The sequence below is a fragment of the Chenopodium album genome, chromosome 17, assembly GCF_948465745.1.
Source record: "Chenopodium album chromosome 17, dcCheAlbu1.1, whole genome shotgun sequence".
In the NCBI taxonomy this organism is placed as follows: Eukaryota; Viridiplantae; Streptophyta; class Magnoliopsida; order Caryophyllales; family Amaranthaceae; genus Chenopodium; species Chenopodium album.
In genome coordinates, this window is record NC_137850.1 from 3743044 (window position 1) to 3765708 (window position 22665).

Consider the following 22665-nt stretch of genomic DNA (forward strand, 5'->3'; position numbering starts at 1 on the left):
TTAATCCTATCGTCGTTGTTGCTGTTGTTGTCAACAATTGTTTCTTGTTATTCAGTCTTGACCTATATGAAGATGATCAAGTGTAATCCCCCATATTTTTAATTTAATCATAATTTATTTATATAAATTTCTTACAATTATATTTATGGCAATTTCATTAAATAAATTATTTTATGAAAAGATTTAAGTAAACTAATGTGTTTTACTAATTTACAAACAATTCTAACATTATAGCCCAAAACCCAAATATTACTCCTAATCTAATTAGGAAACCCAAAGCCCAAATAAAACCCTCACTTTCCTCCTCCTTCTCACGTAAAAAAAAAAAAAAAAAAAAAAGAGAAAAGCTTTCATATTTTCTTTCTCCTCTTCCTACTGATTTCACGAGAAGAAGAAAAAAAAAACTGCTGCTACAGTTCCTGCCGCCGCCCAGCACCGCCGGACCACCGCTGCTGCCCTGCTGCCACCGCCGCGCCGCCCAGCAGCCCTGCAGTTCGCCTCCTCCCTTCTCTTTCCCCTTATTTCTCTTCCTCTTATTCCTTGTTATTTTAATTAAAGCTTCAATTTTTATTGGTTTTCAATTATAAAATTATTGTTATTAGGCTTTGATATTATGTATAAATTACAAACGATTATAAATTTATGGGTTTTGTATGTTTAAATTATTATGTTAATTTTCAGATTTGGTTATGTATGAATTTAGGGTATTAAAGTGTTGATTTTTCATGTTTTAAGGCTTAGTAACGTACTAAACAAGTTACTTAATTATTCTATATTCAAAGTATGTCAAGTATGATTATTTTGATTGTATATAAATTTTCAGATTTATTAAAGTTTCGATTTTTATGGACTATTAGTGTAAATTTCATGTTTTTATGCTTCTAAACCTATAAAATAATTATTGTGGGTATTTTGTGATTGAAAAAGCTTTGAACTTTATATTCTAACCTTAATAATAATTTTCAGATTTTATACCTTTTATTTTGAAGCCTCTAATTGCATTGAATTGATATATTCTTGGGTTTTTAACACACTAATTTGCTATATAATGACTATTTCAAATAATTATGCTTATGGGATTATTTTATATGCTTAAAACAAATTTTCAGATTTATTTAACCACTTTAAAGTTGCTGTAATTTGGTATAAAACACTATATTTTCATGATTTTAACACATAAACTTGTAGTTGGGATGTTGTACTACTAGTTTTGGCTAATGGGAGTAATTTAAAGGCTTTATTTTAATGTTTTGAGAGGTTTTAAAATGCTTTAGTATTGCTGTAATTTTAATTGCTTTGGTATTGATTTATTTCTCATTATTTGGTTTAGGAGAGGACTTTGTAGAAGGCGATTTCTAGTTTCTAAAGTGGCCAATCGAATTGTTTACTCAAGGTACGTACAAGTTACAAAACCTTACTTTTAGGTGCATGTTTAAGGACGGATCGAGAACTTAGTATCATGTCTAGGGATGACTGGGTTAAATTGTTTGGTTATACATTGTGAATTTCCTTTGACGTGCACTATTCCTTATTGCAATTATTGGTTATGTTCTAATTATGCAAGGTGCGCTTAGAGGCAAAGGTATGTGATTGGTGAAATGACTTAATTATTACTCATTCATGATTTAATGAAATAGGATGAGTAAAGGAATGATTCATGTCTTATGAGACAAGGTTAAGAGTTTGGGGTGCCTTATGCACTCAAGGTGTTTATACACCGAGGTAGTAAAGGAATAAATAATGAATGTTGTTTTGTCACTAATAAATCAAGAATTGAAATCGGAAACTTGCCTTGCTTGATTTAATTGTGTTTGAAATGTTTGTATTGTTATGCATATGAGTCATCACCAAGTTTAAATCTGTAAATCACGTAAAGTGCAAGATGGATGAGCAATAAAACTCTAGATTTGTGCACGTCTGGAGTAATGACAATCAGGGGTTGGGGTACATGGGGTATTAGCCGTGTACTTTTCTCGAGGCCGTCTGATCTACGAGTCTCTTATTTCAAATATTTTTCTTAAAAACTAGGAGTTAGGTGAGATCTCATACTAACTACGGTCACGGAGTCGCGCCCGTGGTCGTTGGATGTTTATTGATGTTTCCGAAAGGAGGCATGGGGTTTTTCTTTATTGATGTTCCAAATGGGACATGGGTTGGAAAACCTTGTCTATTTCTAAATCCAATGAATAAATTGAAATGAGTTAGCTACTATTAACTAGTGAAGTCTTAATAAATTGGATAATCGAGTCGTGTGTTGAGTTTGTTATTTAATGATGCGTATGATTGATTATTAGTAGCATGTTAAGTATTTCCTTAATTTACTTTGCAGCTTGTATGTACTCAGCTTCGCTGATTGCGTGCTTTTGTGTGTGTCCTTCTTTGGTCATGGCCTTCGCCTTTCAATGACCCTGTGACGATCCAATTTTTACACTTGTAATATTGGGGAGCAGAATAACCGCAGGTTCTTACACATGCAGCATTCATCAGGGATGTGGGATCTTGAGTGGAGAGTTGGTTGCTTGCATTTCATTTCCTTTACAAGTTTGATTTTTATTTAAACTCCATTTTATTTGACACTATTTCTTTTGGTTTAAGTTTGTTTAAACACGGAATTTAATCACTTATTATTTCTTTTGGGTTTTGAATAAGGGCCTTAATGGTTCCAACTTGTAATACTTATTTTGATTTAAATACTTTATTTTGAGGTTTATTTAAAACTGTTTTGGTTTTTCGCTGCTAATTTCTGAAATAGCCTTAAAACACGTGGCGGTAACACACCAGTAATTCTCTTGAATTTGTTCAGGTTATTTACAGGTTTCTCGCAGGTTTTTAAGAGAGAATTATTGGGGTGTTACATCAAGTGACGTGTGATATACTTATATGATGATGTTCAAGTGACGTATGATAGCTTATCTCAATAATTATCCAATAAATGATCATGAGATCAATTATAGAATTGGAGAAGAAGTTATGACATTTTTCAACAAATTTATCATTTTTGTAGAGCCAACATGTTCATATTGACTAAAACAATCATTTCGAAGATCATTCAGAATTGAAGTTGCAAAAGTAACAAATCTACCAAACGGCGAATGCTTTTGGAAGTCACCCTAGTTTAATTTCTCAAAATGAAAAACAATTTTTTTTTTGTCAAAAGGTTAAATTTGTAAAATTACAAGCAAAACCGCTACTGTGGCAAAATTGCTACTTAAAGTAGCAGCTTAATTAGGGTAAAACCACTACTTCAATACCGGTCTTGCTAAGCTAGTGAACAAAAAAAAATGCATTTATTTACGACATTTTTCAACAAAGTTATCATTTCTGTAGAGCCAACATGTTCACATTGACTAAAACAACCATTTCGAAGCTCATTCAGAATTGAAGTTGCCAAAGTAACAAATCTACCAAATGGCGAATGCTTTTGGAAGTCACCCTAGTTTAATTTCTCAAAATGAAAAACAAATTTTTTTTTTTTGCCAAAAGGTTAAATTTGTAAAATTACAAGCAAAACTGCTACTATGGCAAAATTGCTACTTAAAGTAGCAGCTTAATTAGGGTAAAACCACTACTTCAATAGTGGTTTTGCTAAGCTAGTAAACAAAAAAAAAAAAAAAAAGCATTTATTTACGACTTTACCATTTGAAAAATATATTTTGTTTCTCATGTTGAAACACTTAGAATTTCTTTTGCTTTTGGATATTTGTCATTTCATTCTAAAATTGACTTCCAATGAATTATTTTCACTTGTATGTTTTCCCAAATGTGTAAATACCATTCTAACCTAATTCCTTGTTAACTTTTCTCCCATGTAACTTCCGTGGAAGTGGATTCTCATACCTCCCCCCTCATGCCATATTCTCAAACATTGGCTTTATATTTGAATTGACAAACATATGAGACAATGAGAGATGTTGATTTAATGAGATCCCTTCTCCTTACTTTAAATGCATTATTTTAGGTCGGAATTTGGAGATGTTATTCAATATTATTCAAATCCCTTTTTTTTGTTGTAAATCTGAATGTTTTTCTTTATTTACTCTTTCATTTTATTATTTTTTAAAAAATGTTTTATTACAAAAAAAAAAAAAAAAAAAAAAAAAAAAAAGTAAGGAGAGTTCCCTTACAGTTCAGGAGAGGAGGAAGGGGGAAATTAGGGATCTCATTTGCTTGGAGTGATGAGAATCAAACCCTTCTCATAGGGATGGAAGGAGGACCTCCAACCACTAGACCAACCTTGACTCTCTTCTGTCAATGTTAATTAGCTTAGTTTGTGAAGCAAGGGAGATTGCTTTTCTTAAAGTTAGGATACTACATATGTAGAAGGATCCTACCTTTTAAAGAGATATGTTTTTAAGGTTGAGTATTGATAATATGATAGTGGAATCCAAGTTTTTAAATAGAGTTCCTCTGTCCTTGCTGCAAACCACCACTTTACTGAACACTTATGGGCCGTTTGGTTCAACAAAGGGAAACAAAATGATAAAAACAAACGGAAAGAAGAAGAATAATAGAGTGTAACTCCCTTTGATTTGCAGTGTTACCTGTTTTAAATAACAAAGGGAATAAGAGCCACCATGGAACCACCACACAACCGACCACCTATCCCACCACCTCCCCATGCCGCCCCTCCCCATACCCTAGCCGCACCTCCTCGTCCCCGCAAACCACCTATAAAATCTCTCCTCTCCCTCGAAAAACTTCCATATCAACCCCACCTAAACTATTTTTTATTAGTTCTCTTTCCTCATAACAATTAAATATATCTCTACTAAATATACTTTATACTACCTCCGTTACAGGTTATGTGCAACGATTAGACATTTTCCTTCTCTGCTTTATATTAAATTGTTGCACATAACCTGTAACGGAGGTAGTATTATAAAATTCACCCTATAATGCCTACCCTATAAATTTCCTAAAACTATGTGCAAAGCCTTCTATTGTGATTATTACGAAACGAAAGTAGTAAGCTTTTAGTTTTGGGAAGAACTAATTGAGAGAGTTCTTTTGTATTGAGTGTAGGCTTTTAGTGAAGCTTGAGTGTGACTGAGAAGACTTCAAGGAGGTTTGTGAATTTTTCAATATGGAACTTGAGTTTGTCTATAAACTAGAGGTGATCATTTACGGGCTTGGGCGGGTAGTGGGCCGGGCTTATGCTTATTTTTTTGTCCAACAAGTTTTATGTAGCAAACCCGAACCCTTTTATGCAGGCTTGATACTTTGTCCATGCCCGCTTACTAAACGGGTCGGGCTTGTCCGTGGGCTAACGGGCCTTAAATTTTTGTTTTATTTTTTATAATACTAATTAATATTTTTATTATTTTGTAGTGCTAAAATTATTTGGTACTGTTGTCTTTAAAAATTTTTGTTCACAAATAATAATAGAAAGTAAAAAAAAAAAAAGGTTGAAATTATGACATACTTCGTATTTTATAAATATATGAAAGAAAAAACTTATTTAATACACCGTTAATGATAAAATATAAAATTAAAATAAATATTTATAACTAATAAAAGCTTATAGATCAATATAGTCTCTTTGTATTTATTTTCTAAAATACACAAAGTATGTCATAATTAACTAACTAAATAAAATTATTAAAATATTATTATTATTATTATTTTACTAAACAGGTCGGGCGAACTAGCCCGCGATACATATTTTCTTGTCCATACCCGCCCATTTATATTAACGGGCCGGGCTAAGCCCGCCCAAATATCCATTTTTTTCAAAAAGGTTGTCTAATCCCGCACTTTTTGCTGGCCGGGTTGGGCGGGCTTGGCGGGCCATCCTAACCATAAACAGCTCTACTACAAACTCGAGTGAATAAGGAGTTCTTTTGTATTGAGTGTAGGCTTTGAGCCTTTGAGCCTTTGAGTAAAGTTTGAATGTTATTGAGAAGACTCCAAGAAAACTTGTGAGTTTCAATTGTCTGAGAAGACTCACAAATGTTTTAAAATACTAAATTTTCTCTCCTACCAACTCAACTTACATTATTTAATTATTTATTTTTATTTTTTCTCTTACTATTTATATTTTATATTATAAATAATTCATTTTGATCTGCACCTTATTATTTTTCTAAAACTCTATGCAATTATTAGGAATCGAAAAGAGTAAAAAAAAAAATCACAAAAGGTTGGAAATAAAAAACAATAGAATAATCCACGTGATAACACACTTGAACTATTGCATTTATTTATTTAATTTTTTTTAAAAAAAGAAACGGTTGATAAAAAAGTTGGCCCTGGAAATGGACTAAAAAAAACCCAAATCCAAAAATCCCACCTCACTCACACAGTCACACTCACCGGTTGTCACATAAATTCATAGAATTCCCTCCAAAACCCAAATCTCAAAATTTCGTAAATCGCTCCAATTTTTTCAAACGTTCAAAACCCCAAAAAAACACTCACTATCCTCTCTTCACAAAACTTCCTCAGCACACCAACACCCTTTTTCTATTTATATTTGAAATCTTCTTCCACTCTTCCCTCCATCTCCTCTCCAATTCTCTCTCTCTCTCTCTCTCTCTCTCTCTCTCTCTCTCTCTCTCATCTTGCCTTCTTCTCCGAATATGTCTTCCACTAAATCATTCGTTTCTCTCAGCTCCGTCGTTAATGGCGATGCTGCTTCTGCTAATGTTGTTCCTGGTGAGATTCATGTTATTGTGGGTCCCATGTTTGCTGGTAAATCTACTGCCCTTCTTCGTCGTGTTAAAACTGAAAGCACTAACGGCAGGTATTGTCATTTTCATTTATTTTTCTTTTATTTATATGTCTATTATTTGTGGGTTGATCTTAGTTTAGATTCTAGAAATTTCTATAATTTTGTGTGAATTTGGATTAACTTTATGTTAGGGTTCTTGGGTTAAGGATTAAATTACTATAGCAATTGGGATTTATGGAGATTGTATGTGAATTTGTCGATTTAAGGTATAGTACCTTTTGCAGAGATCTGATGTTAAGTTGTATGTTGTATCAAACCTAACAGAGAATTAGCTAATTCGATTAATAATAAAGCTTTTTTTTTATTTTTATTTTTTATTTTTATTTTTATTATTATTTTTTAAATATTGTATTGATTATATATAAGTAAAATTGTGAGTGTATCTTTTAAGCGTGAATTTTAAATGAAAAAAATTTTGTTGATTGATTTATTTATTTATTTATTTTTAGAACTGTGGCGATGATTAAATCAAGCAAGGATACGAGATATGCGAAAGATTCAGTTGTGACACATGATGGAGTGAGCTTCCCTTGTTGGGCTCTGCCTGATCTTGCTTCTTTTCAAGAGAAATTCGGATTTGATGCTTATGAAAAGGTATACTCTCGTCTCTTTTTGGTTGGATCAATTGTTGCGTTAATAGCGGAATTTGAATTGTGAAAATTAACTTCGGACTTGGTACTGTAAATAGTTCATGAATATATTTATGTACACTATTTTATGAAAGTGTTATGTTAGACCCTGAAATTATATGGCTGAACTGATGCAATATCTGAAATCTTTTATTACATCATATGCTTTGTGGCTAGATTGTATTTGTATTGTAAGCTTATGTTTGTTTGCAGTTGGATGTAATTGGCATAGACGAAGCGCAATTCTTTGATGACCTCTACGACTTTTGCTGTAAGGCAGCTGAGAAAGATGGGAAAACCATTGTGATTGCAGGGCTAGATGGTGATTACTTGAGGTGCGAAAGTCTGTCAAACATTTTTTCTTTATAATGTGCTTGAGTTGATCTTAAATTCTGATGTGAATGCTGTTTCTTTTAATACAGGAGGAGCTTTGGATCTGTGCTGGATGTGATACCGCTTGCTGATACTGTAACAAAGCTGACAGCTCGGTGTGAGATGTGTGGGAAGCGGGCTTTCTTCACACTGCGGAAGGTAGGGGAGACGCAGACAGAACTAATTGGCGGAGCTGAGTCATACATGCCTGTTTGCCGCCAGCATTATGTAAATGGGCAGGCAGTCATTGGAGCTGTGCTCGAAACTAGCCACATTAAGAAGGATATTACAGTTCCAGAAGTTCTGGAAGCAACTTGTGTCTCCTAATCTGGTTAAACATCTTCATAAGCACCCTTTTATTTAAGAAAAGGGTGTGAACTGTGAAGGCGTGCTTCTACTAGCTATCTCGGCTATTGCTGATCTAGTGGAGTATTCTTCATAGTTCGGTGTATATATAGTAGAAAAGTTACTTTTGTGTGGTTAAGTAGTTAGCAGTTCCATCTTTCTTAATCACATTGCATTCGCAGCTAATGTTATATTGTTTAATTAAGCCTTATACTTCGTATGTAGCTTTTGTCTCACTTTTTAAATCACGAAGTCCTTAATGTACTCATTAAGATGATGATCCGACTGTAGAAGTGCCCATTTTACTTCTAATTGTTATAAATATCCCTCTGTTTCCAAATGATAGTTCCTTATGGGCAAATTTTAGTTTCAAAATGTTGATTCCATTTGCTTTTTCCAACAACTATTAATATTAATTTTTTACTAAAATTCCCTCTAATTTGCAACAATATTTGTGTAAATTTAAATTTCCTATGTAAATTTTGCTTTTTCATGTACTTTTATTACTTTTTCTTTCTACTTTTTTGTATACACAATGTTAATTTACTTTTTGAATATACTTTTACTATTCTTAGAGCTTATTCATATTTACTTATTTTCAGTTCAGTTCAGCTCTAATCAGTTCAGTTCAGTTCAGCTCTAATCAGTTCAGTTCAGTTCAACTCAGTTTTTAATTTTTTTGTTTTAGATGTTTTAGCATATTACAACAACGACAATAATAATAATAATAATAATAATAATTCACTCGAGAAATTTGAAAGAAACCTTGCTGCTTGATAGTTGAGAGGAGGGAGATGACCAGAAAAATTTAGGTTACTCAAGCGTAAAATATTTTTAAGAAAATTTAGGGGAACGATTTTTTTTTTTTAGGGGAACGATTTTTTAATAATTAAAGAAAGTAGGGTTTTTTTTTTTTCTTTTTTTTTTCTTTTTTGAGAAACTGCAGCATATGCGATTGACTACAGTAAAATATTGAAGAATACTTTTTATTTGTATATATATTTAAAATATAATATTACAAAATTTAATAATTTAAAATATAATAATTTAAAATACAGAGTTATTTTTATAACACTTTTATATTTTCCACAATTCACTATATATATTATCATTAATTTTCATAGACGTTTTCATATTTTTTATGCATTTTAATTTTTCCGTTCAGTTCAGTTCAGCTCAGCTCCAATCAGTTCAGTTCAGCTCCAATCAGTTCAGTTTAGTTCAGTTCAGCTCCAATCAGTTCAGTTCAGCTCAGTTCTAAAAAATATGAACAGGCCCTTAGGGGTCGTTTGGTTGACAAGGGAAATAAATTCCCATAGGAATTGACAAATTACGGGAATTAACTTTCCACATTAGAAATCCCATGAATTGTTGAAAGTTGTCTGTTATTCATGGAGGAATTAGCAAATCATGGGATTTTCAAGTTATTAAGGGGACACTTGGTAATTTAATTCTCATATTTTGTGAGGATTGGAAATTCCCATGAATTTGAAATTCCCACAATTTTATGTTTGTGATCAACCAAATAAAACCCCAAGATCTAAATTTCCATGATTTTCTATTTCTCCCATTTCTTTTGTGCAACCAAACGACACTTTATTTGTGTTTATTAATTCCCATGAAAAATGCTCATAAGAGATTATCAATAGGGACGGGGGGAGTAATAACCGAGTACTCTGTATCTATCTATTGCTTTGCTCTCTCCTTTTTAATGTACTTTTACTTCTGTCTACTGAGAGTTCAAATGTGATTGTACTTGTATATTGCAGATAATATTATGGAGTACCTTTAAATGATCTTTTCTGCAGTCGAAGAATTATGTATAAGTTGCCAAATTTTGTTCAAAGAAAATATGAAGTATGGAGTATATAAAACTTTCTTTTGGTACTGTTGAATCCACAACACAAAACATATGCTTTGCTATATTGCAAATTTGGAATGAGAATTCCTTCAAATCGCTTAGCTGAAATGTTAAACCAACATTTCAGTCCACTAAATTGGCAAGTACATCACTAGCTCCACAATTGGAGCTTAAGGCCATGTTCTCATCAGATTATTTTCAGTTCAGTTCAGTTCAGCTTTAATAAGTTTAGTTTAGTTTAGTTTAGTTCAGTTCAGCTCCTAATTTCCTTCTCTCATAAAATATTCTTTTCATTTCAGTTCAGCTCTTATAAGTTCAGTTCAGTTCAGTTCAGCTCATTTCAGTCAATGAGAGCAGACCCTAAGATGGAAGATATATGGAGTTCATTTGCAGCGTTTAATAGATTAACTACATAACAAAGTTGCAGATAATAAAATAAAAAAATTAACATTCAACCTGATATTAGAAGAAGAAAACTATGTATAATTTGGAGTGTCTAATAGCCTAAGTGTTGTTTGCAGTTTAATTTCAAGTTCTAAGCCACCAAAAACGTAAATTTAATGGAGTGACGGAGCCATGAGGTGTTTTGGCTTGGTTTAAAGCTAAAAGACACGCTTGTGCTATTGTATGCACAACCGCGCATAGCAAGTCACAGAAGATCAGAACACGAGACAGTCAAAGCTGAAAGGAGGATACCAAGCTAGCATGCTCATGCCCTGTTTGAAGAGCCTGAGTCCTAAGTGGCATGCCCGTGCAGATTGTTTCAAGTTCCTGCTTGTTGCTACTATTTGACGATGGGCAGTGGCAGTGGCGGAGGGAGAGGGGTACAAGGGAGGACAGCTGTCCCCCCACTTCCAAAAAAAAAAAATATCAGCTTAATAACTGATTAACAAATAAGTATTGTTTCATGTGAAACATTATCTACAATAACTTAGTTGATGCGGTGGTAAAGCACCCACTATTTAAACTAGGCAACGCAAGATCAAATCCCATACCTGTAGCTTTTTAAGTAATTTTTATTTTCTGTAACTGTTTAAGTATTTTTAACTTTTTTTAATTTTCTTTAATTTTTTGTATATGTCTAAAATAATTTGCCTTCCATTATTTTTAACAATATTTTAAATAGTTGTAATAAGGAATCATGATATTGAATCATGACAAATGCGTTTATTTACCTATATTATCTTATGTTTGAATTCGTCAAAACCCATTAATAAATATTTATAGATCTGTCACTAATGCAAATACTAATAATGTACCATTAGAGGAGAAATGATTAGTTTATGATGTTAGATTTCATTAATAAGTTTTTTAGATTTTGTAAAACTTTAATATTTAACTAATTATGTGTTCAAGTATTGAACATTTTTCCAACATTTTTGTTAAACTATACGATGTTCATTTGTCCCCTCGATTTGAAATTTCTGGCTCCGCCACTAGGCAGTGGGACACGACCGTGCCGCCTAATACTAATAGCATGACACCATCAAATACTTAACTTCTAATCCCCTTGTGAGTTATGATGACTAGGAGAAACAACTAAGTAAAACTAATAGATAGAAACCTAATAATGATCAACTTGAACACATCTAATTAGAATCACTCTTATCACAAACGTAATCACAAAAATTTCCATAAAATAAAACTTAATATTAATTAATGTAAATTAGAAGTTCAAACCTAATCCAACTCTTAAAACCCACAATTAGGCCAAGATAAAGTTAAGTAGGTTCCTAATTAAACAGAAACTTAATGCTCTAATAAATGATCTCAAACCTAAGCCTAACTATGATGGATAAAGGCTAGTCTTTCCCACCTTAATCAGAAGGTCTTAAATGCATTGAGGCCGATAACTGATAGGATATACGACGTTCATGGCCTTACGAATTGATGATATTATAGATGCAGAGTCTTGTAGAGATAATCTTATGCTAAGGTTGAGTATTAGAGTACAAAGTAAGCAGCAACCTTTATGTGCTCATCAAGAGATGCCCACATATCACATCCACGAAGTATAGCACTAAAATTTCATTAATAAAATAAAAGTATATACAAAGTAATATCTGCCTTTTCCTGAACTTGTGATTCACTCAAAACAGAAAAATGCATTTCTAATTTTCTATTCAGATCTTGTTCTGGCATTATAGTATTATACCAACGTTAAATCCTAATTAATTGCTGCATACATGAACAATAACATTATTGGTCATCAATCCATAGATTGAGACACTTGGCTACTTTGACTTTATATACCTGCTTCGTCAAATTGATCAACTAATCAGTAGCAAAATTACGACGAGTTGTTACTATCATCATCATCAACTTCTGCGAAGTTGTTATTATCATCATCATCATCATCTACTTCTGCGAAAAAAGGGTCCTTGAGGAGTTCAGAGGCAGAGGGTCTTTCCCTAGGCTTTGCAATGCACTTATCAATGAACGCTTTCACCTCTGGATCGTTCACCTTGTCAAAAGACCGGGGCTTAATTCCAGTAGTCACCTTCTTGTATATCTTTGCAATACTATCACACTCGCAGTAAGGAATTTCCATAGTCACCATCTCCAGCAAACACATCCCAAAAGAGTATATGTCCACCACTTCTGTATAGTCTTCCTCATACAGCTCTGGTGCCATGTACTCTGGTGTACCCAGTATCGAGTGTGCTACATGACTCTTACCCACTATTGCTGCCAAGCCAAAGTCACCGATTTTCACCTGCATAAACAAGCAGCAACAACCTGGTCAATGGAACACAAACTAACAGGAAGTACATTTAAGATTTGTTACATCAAAGGTTACATAAACAGGCCAATAATTTGACTCAATAGTCTCAATTAACCCCAAATTTATATACATAAAGGACAAATTAATGAAGAAATTATGGTACAGTTTCTTAATTCGATTAGTTTTCTATGCATGCGCTATATGTCATTGGATCATATTTTAGATAGCAGGTTCGATAGTGGTTATTTCAATCATAAGGGGGCCAACACAGAGAGTATTACATCTTCCATTCAAAATTCACAAGATTCATTGAACAGCTGACAACTATGAAACAATGGTCATGTTTATTTATAGGCATATGGCAGTATGGCTAGCTTAAAAACACAGGAATAAGGATCAAACTCAGATAGATGCAGTCAGTATAAAATTTTAAGAGACAGGATCACAGGATAGACTATATACCTCGCCAACGTTCCCATTTATAAATATATTGCTGCAGTTAAGGTCCCTGTGTATAACACAGGGTTCAAGAGTATGCAGGTACTCTAAACCCTTGAGCACCTGCTTCGACCATTTCTTCAAAGCTCTGATCGACACGTGACGGTGTTTCTTTCGGTACTCTCTCAGATTCCCTGACGTACAAATCTCAGTAATGAAGTTCAGTGTGTTATGCTCAACATCCCTCCAAACATGATATAAGGTGATGATATTGTTGTTCCTCAGCTTGCTCAGCAGCTGAACTTCCTTCACAAGTCGATCAATCACTGACGGGTCTTGGCTGAAATTCTTTAGCTTCACCTGGTTCCAAGCAACCTCTCTTCCTTCCTCCTGATCGAAAGCTCGATACACTCTCTTCACAGCTCCTGCTCCAAGAAGGTCAGGATACCGACCAAACCGGCCAGTAGGATCAAGCTCCTCGAATGGTTCTTTATCACCCTCAGGTGGGTCAAGACTCTCACAAGTCATCTCAGAAATATGTGATTGTTGGAATGAAAAACAAGCTCTCTCACACAACTCTCCTACATGAAACACAAACAAAACGTTCCATTAATAACTGCTCAACCCAGAACAAACCAAGTATTGTTTACAAAACCTCGTTTAGACAAAAGGGTAGCGGCTTGAATCCAGATTAGTTGGAGTTTAATAGGATTTTGATATATCCCATAAATTTAGAGCTACCATACTTGTCACATAATCTCTTTTCATATCAAAAATCATAATTTTTACACATGCCCATATATGTATTTTACATATATAACATACATGTAACTTTTACAGCAATAAAAACTAAAACTAGAAAAAATCATGATACTAGTATTGATGGCTAAAATTATGGCAAAAAAGTCAAAGAAAAGACACGAATTAAACTTGTCAAACAACATGAAAATTCAAACAATAAACAGTCAACAGATAATATTGAACAAAGTCAAAATTCAAAACCCCACAACATCTCATAACAAAATCAAAATTCAAACCCCACAATAAAATCCTAGAAACATGCAGAAAAATCTTTAAAAATGTAATTACGAGCAAATTAGTGGGAAAAACACAAGTGTAAATGTGTAATTACCAGAATTAAGAAAACGAAATAGTGAAAATAAAAAATCGGAAAAATGATGGGAAATAGCAGAAAGAAAATGATGAAATTGAGGAGAGGAGAGAGAAAGAGTACCGAAAGGCGGCGGCAGAGGAATACTGTTACGAAAAGCTGACGTACGTAGTGAAGAGAGAGAAAGAAGAGAGAGAAACGGAAGGGATGTTTCAGTTTTAAGAGTGATGGGTGTAGATTGTAGAAGAAAGAAGGCGTGTAAACTGCCAAGGTATTTATAGACTTGTATAGAGTGACAGAGGTTGTTTTTATTTTAAATTTTAATTGGACTTGGATTTATAATTGTTACTGCAGTTGCGCAACTTTGCTACTCCTTATTTAAAACAACCCCTTTATTTTAGGAATCTTTTTAGAAAATTTTGTCAGAAAAAACAATTTATAACAACTATTTTATTGAAAAAAACTTTATAAAATTTTTTTGGCATGAAGAAACCAGATTGTAAAATATTTTTGTTGAAAACAACCTGAAATCTCTAATCACTCAATTAACCTCTAATTTCCCTTTAATTCTTCAAATTATTCATAATTTTCACTAATAATCAATTTAATAATTAAGTTAATCTATAAATTAAAAAAAAAAAAGAAAAAACAAAAACCACTTCTCACCACCACCAGACACTTCCACCTGAGCCACCCTCTCCTTCTCTCCCTCCCATGGCAGCAACCCCCTCTCCCATACCCAGCCTCCGCCTAGAACCCCCCACCCCAGCCGACCAACCTCCACCGGCGAACTGGCCCCCTCCTTTTCCCCTTTACCCTCGCTGCGACTACCCTTCTAAACCCTAACCAAAAAATTCCACCTAATAGAGTGGCCACCATCACCGCCGCAATCAACAACGACCTGTTTCAGGAATTGGGATTCGTCATCTAAGATTCTGGGCATTCATTAGAATTGCTTAAAGCTCTTCCAAAATTAAGATTCAAAGGGTCCGAAGTTTTTGCGATTTGTTTTGATAACTTGCCGGCGAAATTTGCGATTTGTTCGTGTGATTTCTTTTGGAAATCGGGGTAGGGGCGGCATCAGCGCCGGCGTAGGGTAGGGGAAAGGAGAGGTAGATGGCAGGTGGTAGGGGTGGCGCCGATTCTGGCCGCCGCGACTGCTGTAGGGGAGGGGGTGGCTGAGGTGGGGGAGGGTGTTTTATGTTTTTTTTTTTAATTAATATAATTAATTAATTGAGAGTTAAAGGCTAATTAGGAAAAAATTAAGGATAATTAGGGTAATTAGTGTTTTTGGTTGTCTTCAACAAAAATATTTTACAATCTGGTTTCTCCGTGTCAAAAAATTTTTATAAGGTTTTTTCCAACAAAAAAGTTGTTATAAATGGTTTTTTCTGACAAAATTTCCTTCTTTTTATCCTTTAAAATATGGAGTAGTTGTTAAAATACTCCCTTCGTCACTAAATATAGTTTTATTTGAGTCAAACTTTGAAAACTTTAATTATATTTATATGTTCATATACTTCATCCGTTTTAATTTTATTGTACTATTAGGACTTTTACACTATTCACTTAATCTTCTTTGACTATCATTTGTGATTTATACATTAGAAAAAATATAGTCATGTGGGATCTAATTAGATTCGTATCGATCTCTACTTTTCAAATATCAAATTTTTATAATTTTTACAAAAGTATAATTGAAGATATTGATAGCTAAAGTAATGCATTGGCAAGCGTGAAATCCCTTATGGTGCAGTAAAAAAAGAACGGAGGAAGTATAAGAGATTATAGGTTCATGTGAGATCTATTGGATTTGTCATTTTGTACTCCCTCCGTCCCTATTTGATAGTCACTTATTCCATTTTTGGTGCCCCGAAATGTTAGTCACATTTGCTTTTTTCAAGTACCATTAATATTAATTTTTTACCAAAATTCTCTCCAATTTGCAAAATTATTAGAGCAAATTTGACTTTCCCATGTATTTTAATTACTTTCTCTCTCTACTTTTTTGCATACCCAATGTAAATTAACTTTTTCAATGTACTTTTGCTACTTCTTATTCATGTTTATTAATTCCCGTGAAAATTGCCCAAAAGTGACTATCAAATAGGGACTGAAGGAGTATTATTTTATTAATAATATCAAGTATAATCTTTACGCTCTTGAAAATAGAGATATAGACGTTTTAACACCGGCTAAAGCTCCTGAGAGCTCCTGAAGACCGTAAAAAGTCAAGCAAGACTATTTAGGGACGAAAGGAGTATTATTTATAATTTGGGGTGGTATTTATGAGATATAATATGTTTCAAAGTATTATAAACTTATATAATCCACATGTGTTACTCTTATATATTGTATATTTGCTTCATTATTTTTACAAGATTATGGTATTGAAATTGATCAATGAATTACAAGTATTATTCTTTTTTTGTTGTTGTTGTTTCCAAATGAGCTATTATAAAGGAAAACGCTTCTTATGGGATGTGAAACTATTAGTCTCATCTTAGCTATAAAGTGTTTTGGTAACACGACCCCTAGCTACACAACAACGTAAAACTAAACTTGGATGATAATAGATCGCTGATCGCATACTAAAGGATGCCATCATTGCCATGTGGTGAGGTTATGGAAGAAACAACACTATATTAGTCCCAACTTTATGTTTGCCGTAGTCCGTACTCCGCAGAGTTGGTCAACATACACCGCCTCTACATTTTTTTATTTTCGGTTAAGAAGGATTTCATACTAGACTTCAACCCTTGTTATTTTTCAAGAGTGTACACATAACATATACAAGTCAGACACTTAAAAATCGTGGAGAAAGTAAGAGAATCTCTACCCATGCCTCAAGCACCGTCACTTTGGTGAAATTTAAGCTCCACACATCTAAGACTCAAGGTAAAAACATTACTGAGAGAGCCAAGTTTAATCATGGCATTTTTTCTACAACCATGCAATTATGTTATAGTACTTTTTGGTTAAGCTAGAGCTTAGATTAGGGTTTAGTTCATCATTCCAAGTATAATTTTTTCGCACAATAGACCCATTTTTTGTTAGAGCTTTTTGGGTCAAATGATGTAAAAAATAAAGGCCATATAATTCCAAGTTAATTGTGTACTAATTGGCCCATTTCTTGATTAATACTCTTAATGATGATAAAATTCTACAGTACATTTTAAGTTCAATATGTTAGCCAATTTCTTATTGAACATCTTTGCTTATGACTATGTTAATTAGGCAATTAGCTAATCAATACTTACAATATTAATCGTAAAGTTCTAATAAGGTAGAAAGTGAAGATTTGATATAGGGTAAGATCACGCAGAATCCTCTTTATGAAGTACTAGCATGAGGCAAGATTGAGGATGCAAAGAAAGGGAAGAAGTAAAAAAGGGCATACAAATACAAGTTGCTTCAAGACCCATTACATAGCTTGTGATTTTATCAATTGCCAACTTTCTTTCTTACTTGTTGTGTTATAGGTATTAACAGTACTCAGTATTGATTTCTCTGGAAACACTTCAACTTGCTATAAAGCACTAACCTTCTCGTGAACAAATGTATGTTTACAAGTACTACAATTGGTTAGTTGGGTTAGTCTACTATGATTTGTTGTTATATATTTTCTTTGATTTTTATGTATACTCTTCCTCTTGTTGAGCTAGAGTGTACTCGTGATGATGCGCAGAAACATCTACAAGTAAAGACTATTTTAGCAATTAGAGGTGGAAAGTTTTTATTTAGTGTACTTAAGTATGCTTTGGAGAGTCTAGGATATATGTAATGTTTATTTGAAAAAAAACCGAGATTGGGTGTATAAATTTTTACATAGGGATTTGGAGAGTTGTGGTTAAAAGTTTATAACTAATTCTATATTTACGTATAGGATATGATAGAATGCATTATATGATTAACAAACTTCATTTTTTAGAAGACACTAATCCAATTTTTAAGATTGATACAACATTAATTGATCACAAACTTTCATATGTGGCCAACTGTGTGGCCAGCCACATTTTTTTTTTTCGAAAAGACGATCAGGGTTACTTGGTTGGACGTTACTCGGTCAATTAAGGGTTACTCACTCGGTCAGGGGTTATTTGGTCAGAGGTTACTTGGTCATGAGTTACCCGGTCTATCAGGAGTTACTCGTGTGTTAGCTGGGCCACACGGTGTGGCCAGCCACACACAAAAGTTGCTGGATATGTACTGTTTATTTTCTCATTTGGATTGATATTTAAGTTAACTAATTGAAACTATCATGATTGATTCAAACATTGTCAAAATCAAGTCTAGGACTAGGTATATATTGTGGCAACATGTAAATTAGCAACTTTAAAAGCAAAAATCAAAGTCACGCACTGTATCTAATTATCTCTAGGTGAAGCTGAATCAGTTTCCGTGGTTAGGTTGCTAATTATCAAGATACAATGTATCCATACTTTCAGGCTTAAGTAAGTAAACCAAAGCCCAGATATCAGCAATCAACCAAACTATGAGATTGTGCTGTCCAAGTGCTTCTAACTTAAATGCAAAACATGTGAAAACATGTGATTTTCCTTAGTTGAACCCCCCCTTCAAGCGTGAATTAATTGATTAACTCTAAATTTTTGAAAAATAATCTAAAAGATCAAAGCAAACTTCTGAAGAATAGTGTCGAGATGCTCTCTCATCACTGGTTTAGAGATGAATTAGAATCACGTAAACAACGTTCCGTCTCATAGTATATATAGGGGCGTAGAGAGTACTATTAAAGATCAGAACTACAACTGTAAAAAAAGTAGTTAAGCCTCAATCCACTTGGGTGGGATCACGACCTGTCACAGTAAAGTGACAAACAGTTACTGATCCTGCTCAAGTAGGCAGGAAATGGAGTAACAACTACTTTTCGAAACGAAGCACAACAGTACAACACCACTGGAAGCTAGAGCTCATAATCTTTTGAATAATTTGCCAGCTATTGAACAAGCAAACTACAGAAACATAACATATGCAGAGCCAGCCATGATAATCTCTGCATGATTAGTGCGGTCCGACTATGAAATCTGAGGGCACAAGAAAACTGCATTTCAAAGGCTATGGACTCTCTGCATTTCCTACACTCATGCTTCACATGAATCATAATGATAAATTTCCGCAGTCAGGTTTATTGATTATATATGAGATATCTAATGAACATGATCAATGAAAGATAAAAGACCGGCAGTCACTCATCAATGCGGTAAAATCAGTAACTTGAAGACCCAATACTCTCCTGAAAACCCGCAATCATAAAGAAGCACAATTAATGTATCAGCATGCAAAATGAACAAGTTCCAGAAAAATGGCAACCTCTCTCAAATAAGCTCTTTGCGTGAAGGAATTTCCCAGACAAATCCCAATCTCCTCCTTAACTCCTGCTGTACATGTTTTTTTCCTACCCGATGAGAACTTGCTGTACTAAATTAGTTCCTCTGACTTGCTAGTTCCCAAAATTTCGGATAGATGAGTTAAAGCCACCGACCCAACTAATACAATAATACGCGATTACTCGGAGTACATCTATCTATAAACAAAGGACATTAATATCTAAACTGTTTGTCATTCAAAATAGAATACATTTCTACTCAAATGCTAAATAAATATTAAAATGCACAAGAAAATTGGAACACAGTCCACTACAACTTAATGACTAATCACTAATCCTTTGCTTGTTCCTAAATCCAGAGTTCTATATTGGACAAAGTGAGAAGTGAGAAAGGTCTTAAAGCTGGCGGTTAGGTCGGTTACTGCACGTCTAAGCTAAAGCTAGATGGACATTTCTTATATTTTTAACAGGTTAAAGTGATTCACAAATTATCGCGAATCACATGTAACAGTAGACATTTCCAATATTATTAAGAAGTTAAGGTCATTCACAGACTATCGAGAATCACATGTAATAAAAACTAAATACAATATCATACAGACATAACACTGAAACTCTTATTCATGAAACTTCAGCAGTAATCTAAACAGGCGCTGCTCAAGGCATGCTACCTCATACACTCTGAATCCTGATTGGGATATTGTTCAGTTCACATATAAGCTACAGTGGAAATGGCTGAGGGTCTCTGCTGAAATAGAATTGGGACAACGGAGTATTTTTGTAAACAACAGTGACAAGCACAAGTATGCTAGGCAGGAACTACAGCTTAAATCTTCCATAATTTTTCTTTCTGAATCTAAACAGAGCCACAGAGGTTGCGTCCAGTGATATTACATGTACTACGTATTAAGTAACAAATGACAATTAAGGTAAGAGAAGGCCATCAGAGATAATGATGATTAGGTACTCTTTATTTCGACAAAAATATAACAAGGATAAAAAGAGCAACGATCCTTAAATCAGCAGAACATTTTAACCACATAATTCAGTAAGAAACATTGCTAAGGATTACACAAAGTAATCCAAGGAGACTTGTAAGAGTTGTAACTAATGATTCAATGCTATAACATCCTCCAAATGGACCTTCAAGGTCTAGGATTCCAAAGAGGACAAATTCATAGATAAGTTGTGTAAAGAAATTCCTACAATAGTCAAGAGTTAAGGTGCTAGTTGAGTTGAGAAGATCACAAGCAACTCGAACTTGACTCGGTCAATGCTCAGTCAAATTTTGAATTGAGTTGCCTTGACTCGAACACAACTCAAAACTTTAAATGAGCACAAGTTGAACTAGCTGCCTAGCTCTAACTCAACTCTCAATAAGCTCGTGATATTTTATAGCACTAAAAGGAGAAAGTTGACACTTAAACTTTAGGAGGAAGAGCTTTGATGAGGAGTCGGGCAAGGCATGGGCGAGAAATTTTAAAGTTTCAAATTGAGTCGAGTCAGGTAACAATCAGCTCACAATTGACTCACTATATATCATACATGTTCCTAACCTGATACTGACTGGTGGAGGAGAGAATAGTCCCGACCCAAATTTGACCACAGGTTCTAGAGAACAGGAGCCTGTCACTACCCTTGACATGAAATGAGATCCTAAAATCCAATCTCCATGGGTTTACTGGCGTCTCAGAGTCTCACTCCAAGTAAAAGCTCATCAACAGCGAGCAGAAATCATAATTCTAATGAAGGTAAAATCTATAAGTTTATGTGGATATTCTCTAAAGAGGCTGACTCTTCTATAAAACTACTTGAACGAATACTGTCAAAAGCCAGCACCCTGAAAAAACTCAGAGCTTACATAAAGAAAATTGAGTAACGAACACCCAGTTAAACAGGAACATGCAAAATATCTATAAAAGCACATAAGACACTCTGAGCATATGACTGGAAAGCAGGCAGAATTAGCACAAAGTGCAGAATTATTGAAGCAGTCGTGTTGGACGGTCAGTGTAATCCACAAGCAATTGCATTAGAACTATCATCATTTTTTGGAAGCCACATAAAATGATAGAAAGAAGATTACATATCTTGGAGCAAAAAAAATATATCAAAAGATCATCAGATTGAAACTCCAGGTGCAGCAAACAGCAACTCTACCTGGTTTGTCATCAAGGTCATCAATGCGGGAAGTGGGGGTCAGGCCAGCTCCTGATGTGTTTGATCTGACAAGCGGGAGAACCTCCAAATTTTTGGCTCAACTTTTGTTAGTTCTCTATCTAATGTTGAAGAATGAAAATCCCTCAAAAGGAATCAAAATTAAACTATTTAAGCGACATATTAGACACCTCTTAGCCTGAACATTGCAAAGTGATCAATGTAGACAGCTGAAAATTTCTGCTCTACTGCAATACTACTATACTAGTATACATTCTTAAGAAAATACGGCCCAGGAAATTCACACATGTACATAGCAGTATAGCACTAACCAACAGTCCAACAGTACTTGAATAACAAGAAATCATTACTATCTCGCTGCACCACAGGTCCACAGCACAGATTTTTATGGTAAGTTGAGTTTTGTGCTCAAATAAAAGGATCAGGGCATAGAGACCTATCTAACAGCACCCCCACAGACCCAGATGACTGCCAGGTTGGCAATTGCCTAGATCTATAGGTAAATAACTAAACTATTTAAGAGGTATATTACCTCTTAAGCCTGAACATTGCAAAGAGATCAATGTAAACAGCTAAAAACTTTCTGCTCTACTGCAATAATAGCATACGTTCTTAAGAAGATATGGCCCACACATGTACATTCCAGTATAGCACTAACCAACAGTCCAACAGTACTAGACAAACAAGACATCATTACTATCTCGCTGCACCACAGGTCCACAACACAGTTTTTTTATGGTAAGCAGAGTTTTGTTCTAATAAAAGAATCAGGGCATAGAGACCTATCTAACAGCACCCGCCACAGGCCCAGATGACTGCCGGGTTGCCAATATCAGCCCTAGATCTATAGGTAAATAGCCGGAATAATGTGCTCTTACTCCATACTTTAAAATATACTAGTTTCTACTGCATGAAATTAAAATGTCATC

The 22665-nt window shown here is 34.2% G+C and overlaps 2 protein-coding genes across 3 annotated transcripts; one reads left to right on the plus strand and one right to left on the minus strand.

Annotated features, from left to right (window-relative positions):
* Positions 1–6528: 6528 nt before the first annotated feature.
* On the plus strand, positions 6529–8394 carry LOC145587423 (thymidine kinase a-like). Its single transcript, XM_081644158.1, has 4 exons — positions 6529–6742; positions 7180–7324; positions 7573–7694; positions 7782–8394. The coding sequence occupies exons 1-4, from the start codon at positions 6579–6581 to the stop codon at positions 8056–8058; spliced, it is 708 nt and encodes a 235-aa protein (XP_081500284.1). The 5' UTR covers positions 6529–6578; the 3' UTR covers positions 8059–8394.
* A 3665-nt stretch (positions 8395–12059) lies between these two features.
* On the minus strand, positions 12060–14437 carry LOC145587424 (putative serine/threonine-protein kinase WNK11). Of its 2 annotated transcripts, none has more exons than XM_081644159.1 (3): positions 14335–14437; positions 13125–13681; positions 12060–12653 (listed from the first exon to the last, which is right to left on the minus strand). In XM_081644159.1, exons 2-3 carry the CDS (start codon positions 13626–13628, stop codon positions 12228–12230), a joined length of 930 nt encoding a protein of 309 aa, XP_081500285.1. In that variant the 5' UTR covers positions 13629–13681; positions 14335–14437; the 3' UTR covers positions 12060–12227. The 2 variants fall into 2 exon arrangements, with proteins under 2 accessions (XP_081500285.1, XP_081500286.1); XM_081644160.1 differs by having other exon boundaries at positions 14233–14350.
* Between the last annotated feature and the right edge of the window lie 8228 nt (positions 14438–22665).

Coding starts and splice junctions, on each gene's coding strand:
- LOC145587423 (XM_081644158.1), top strand. CDS start 6,579: ATGTCTTCCACTAAATCATTCGTTTCTCTCAGCTCCGTCGTTAATGGC. Junction 6,743..7,179: donor ACTGAAAGCACTAACGGCAG/GTATTGTCATTT, acceptor ATTTATTTTTAG/AACTGTGGCGATGATTAAAT. Junction 7,695..7,781: donor CTAGATGGTGATTACTTGAG/GTGCGAAAGTCT, acceptor CTTTTAATACAG/GAGGAGCTTTGGATCTGTGC.
- LOC145587424 (XM_081644159.1), bottom strand. CDS start 13,628: ATGACTTGTGAGAGTCTTGACCCACCTGAGGGTGATAAAGAACCATTC. Junction 12,654..13,124: donor TAAATGGGAACGTTGGCGAG/GTATATAGTCTA, acceptor TTGTTTATGCAG/GTGAAAATCGGTGACTTTGG.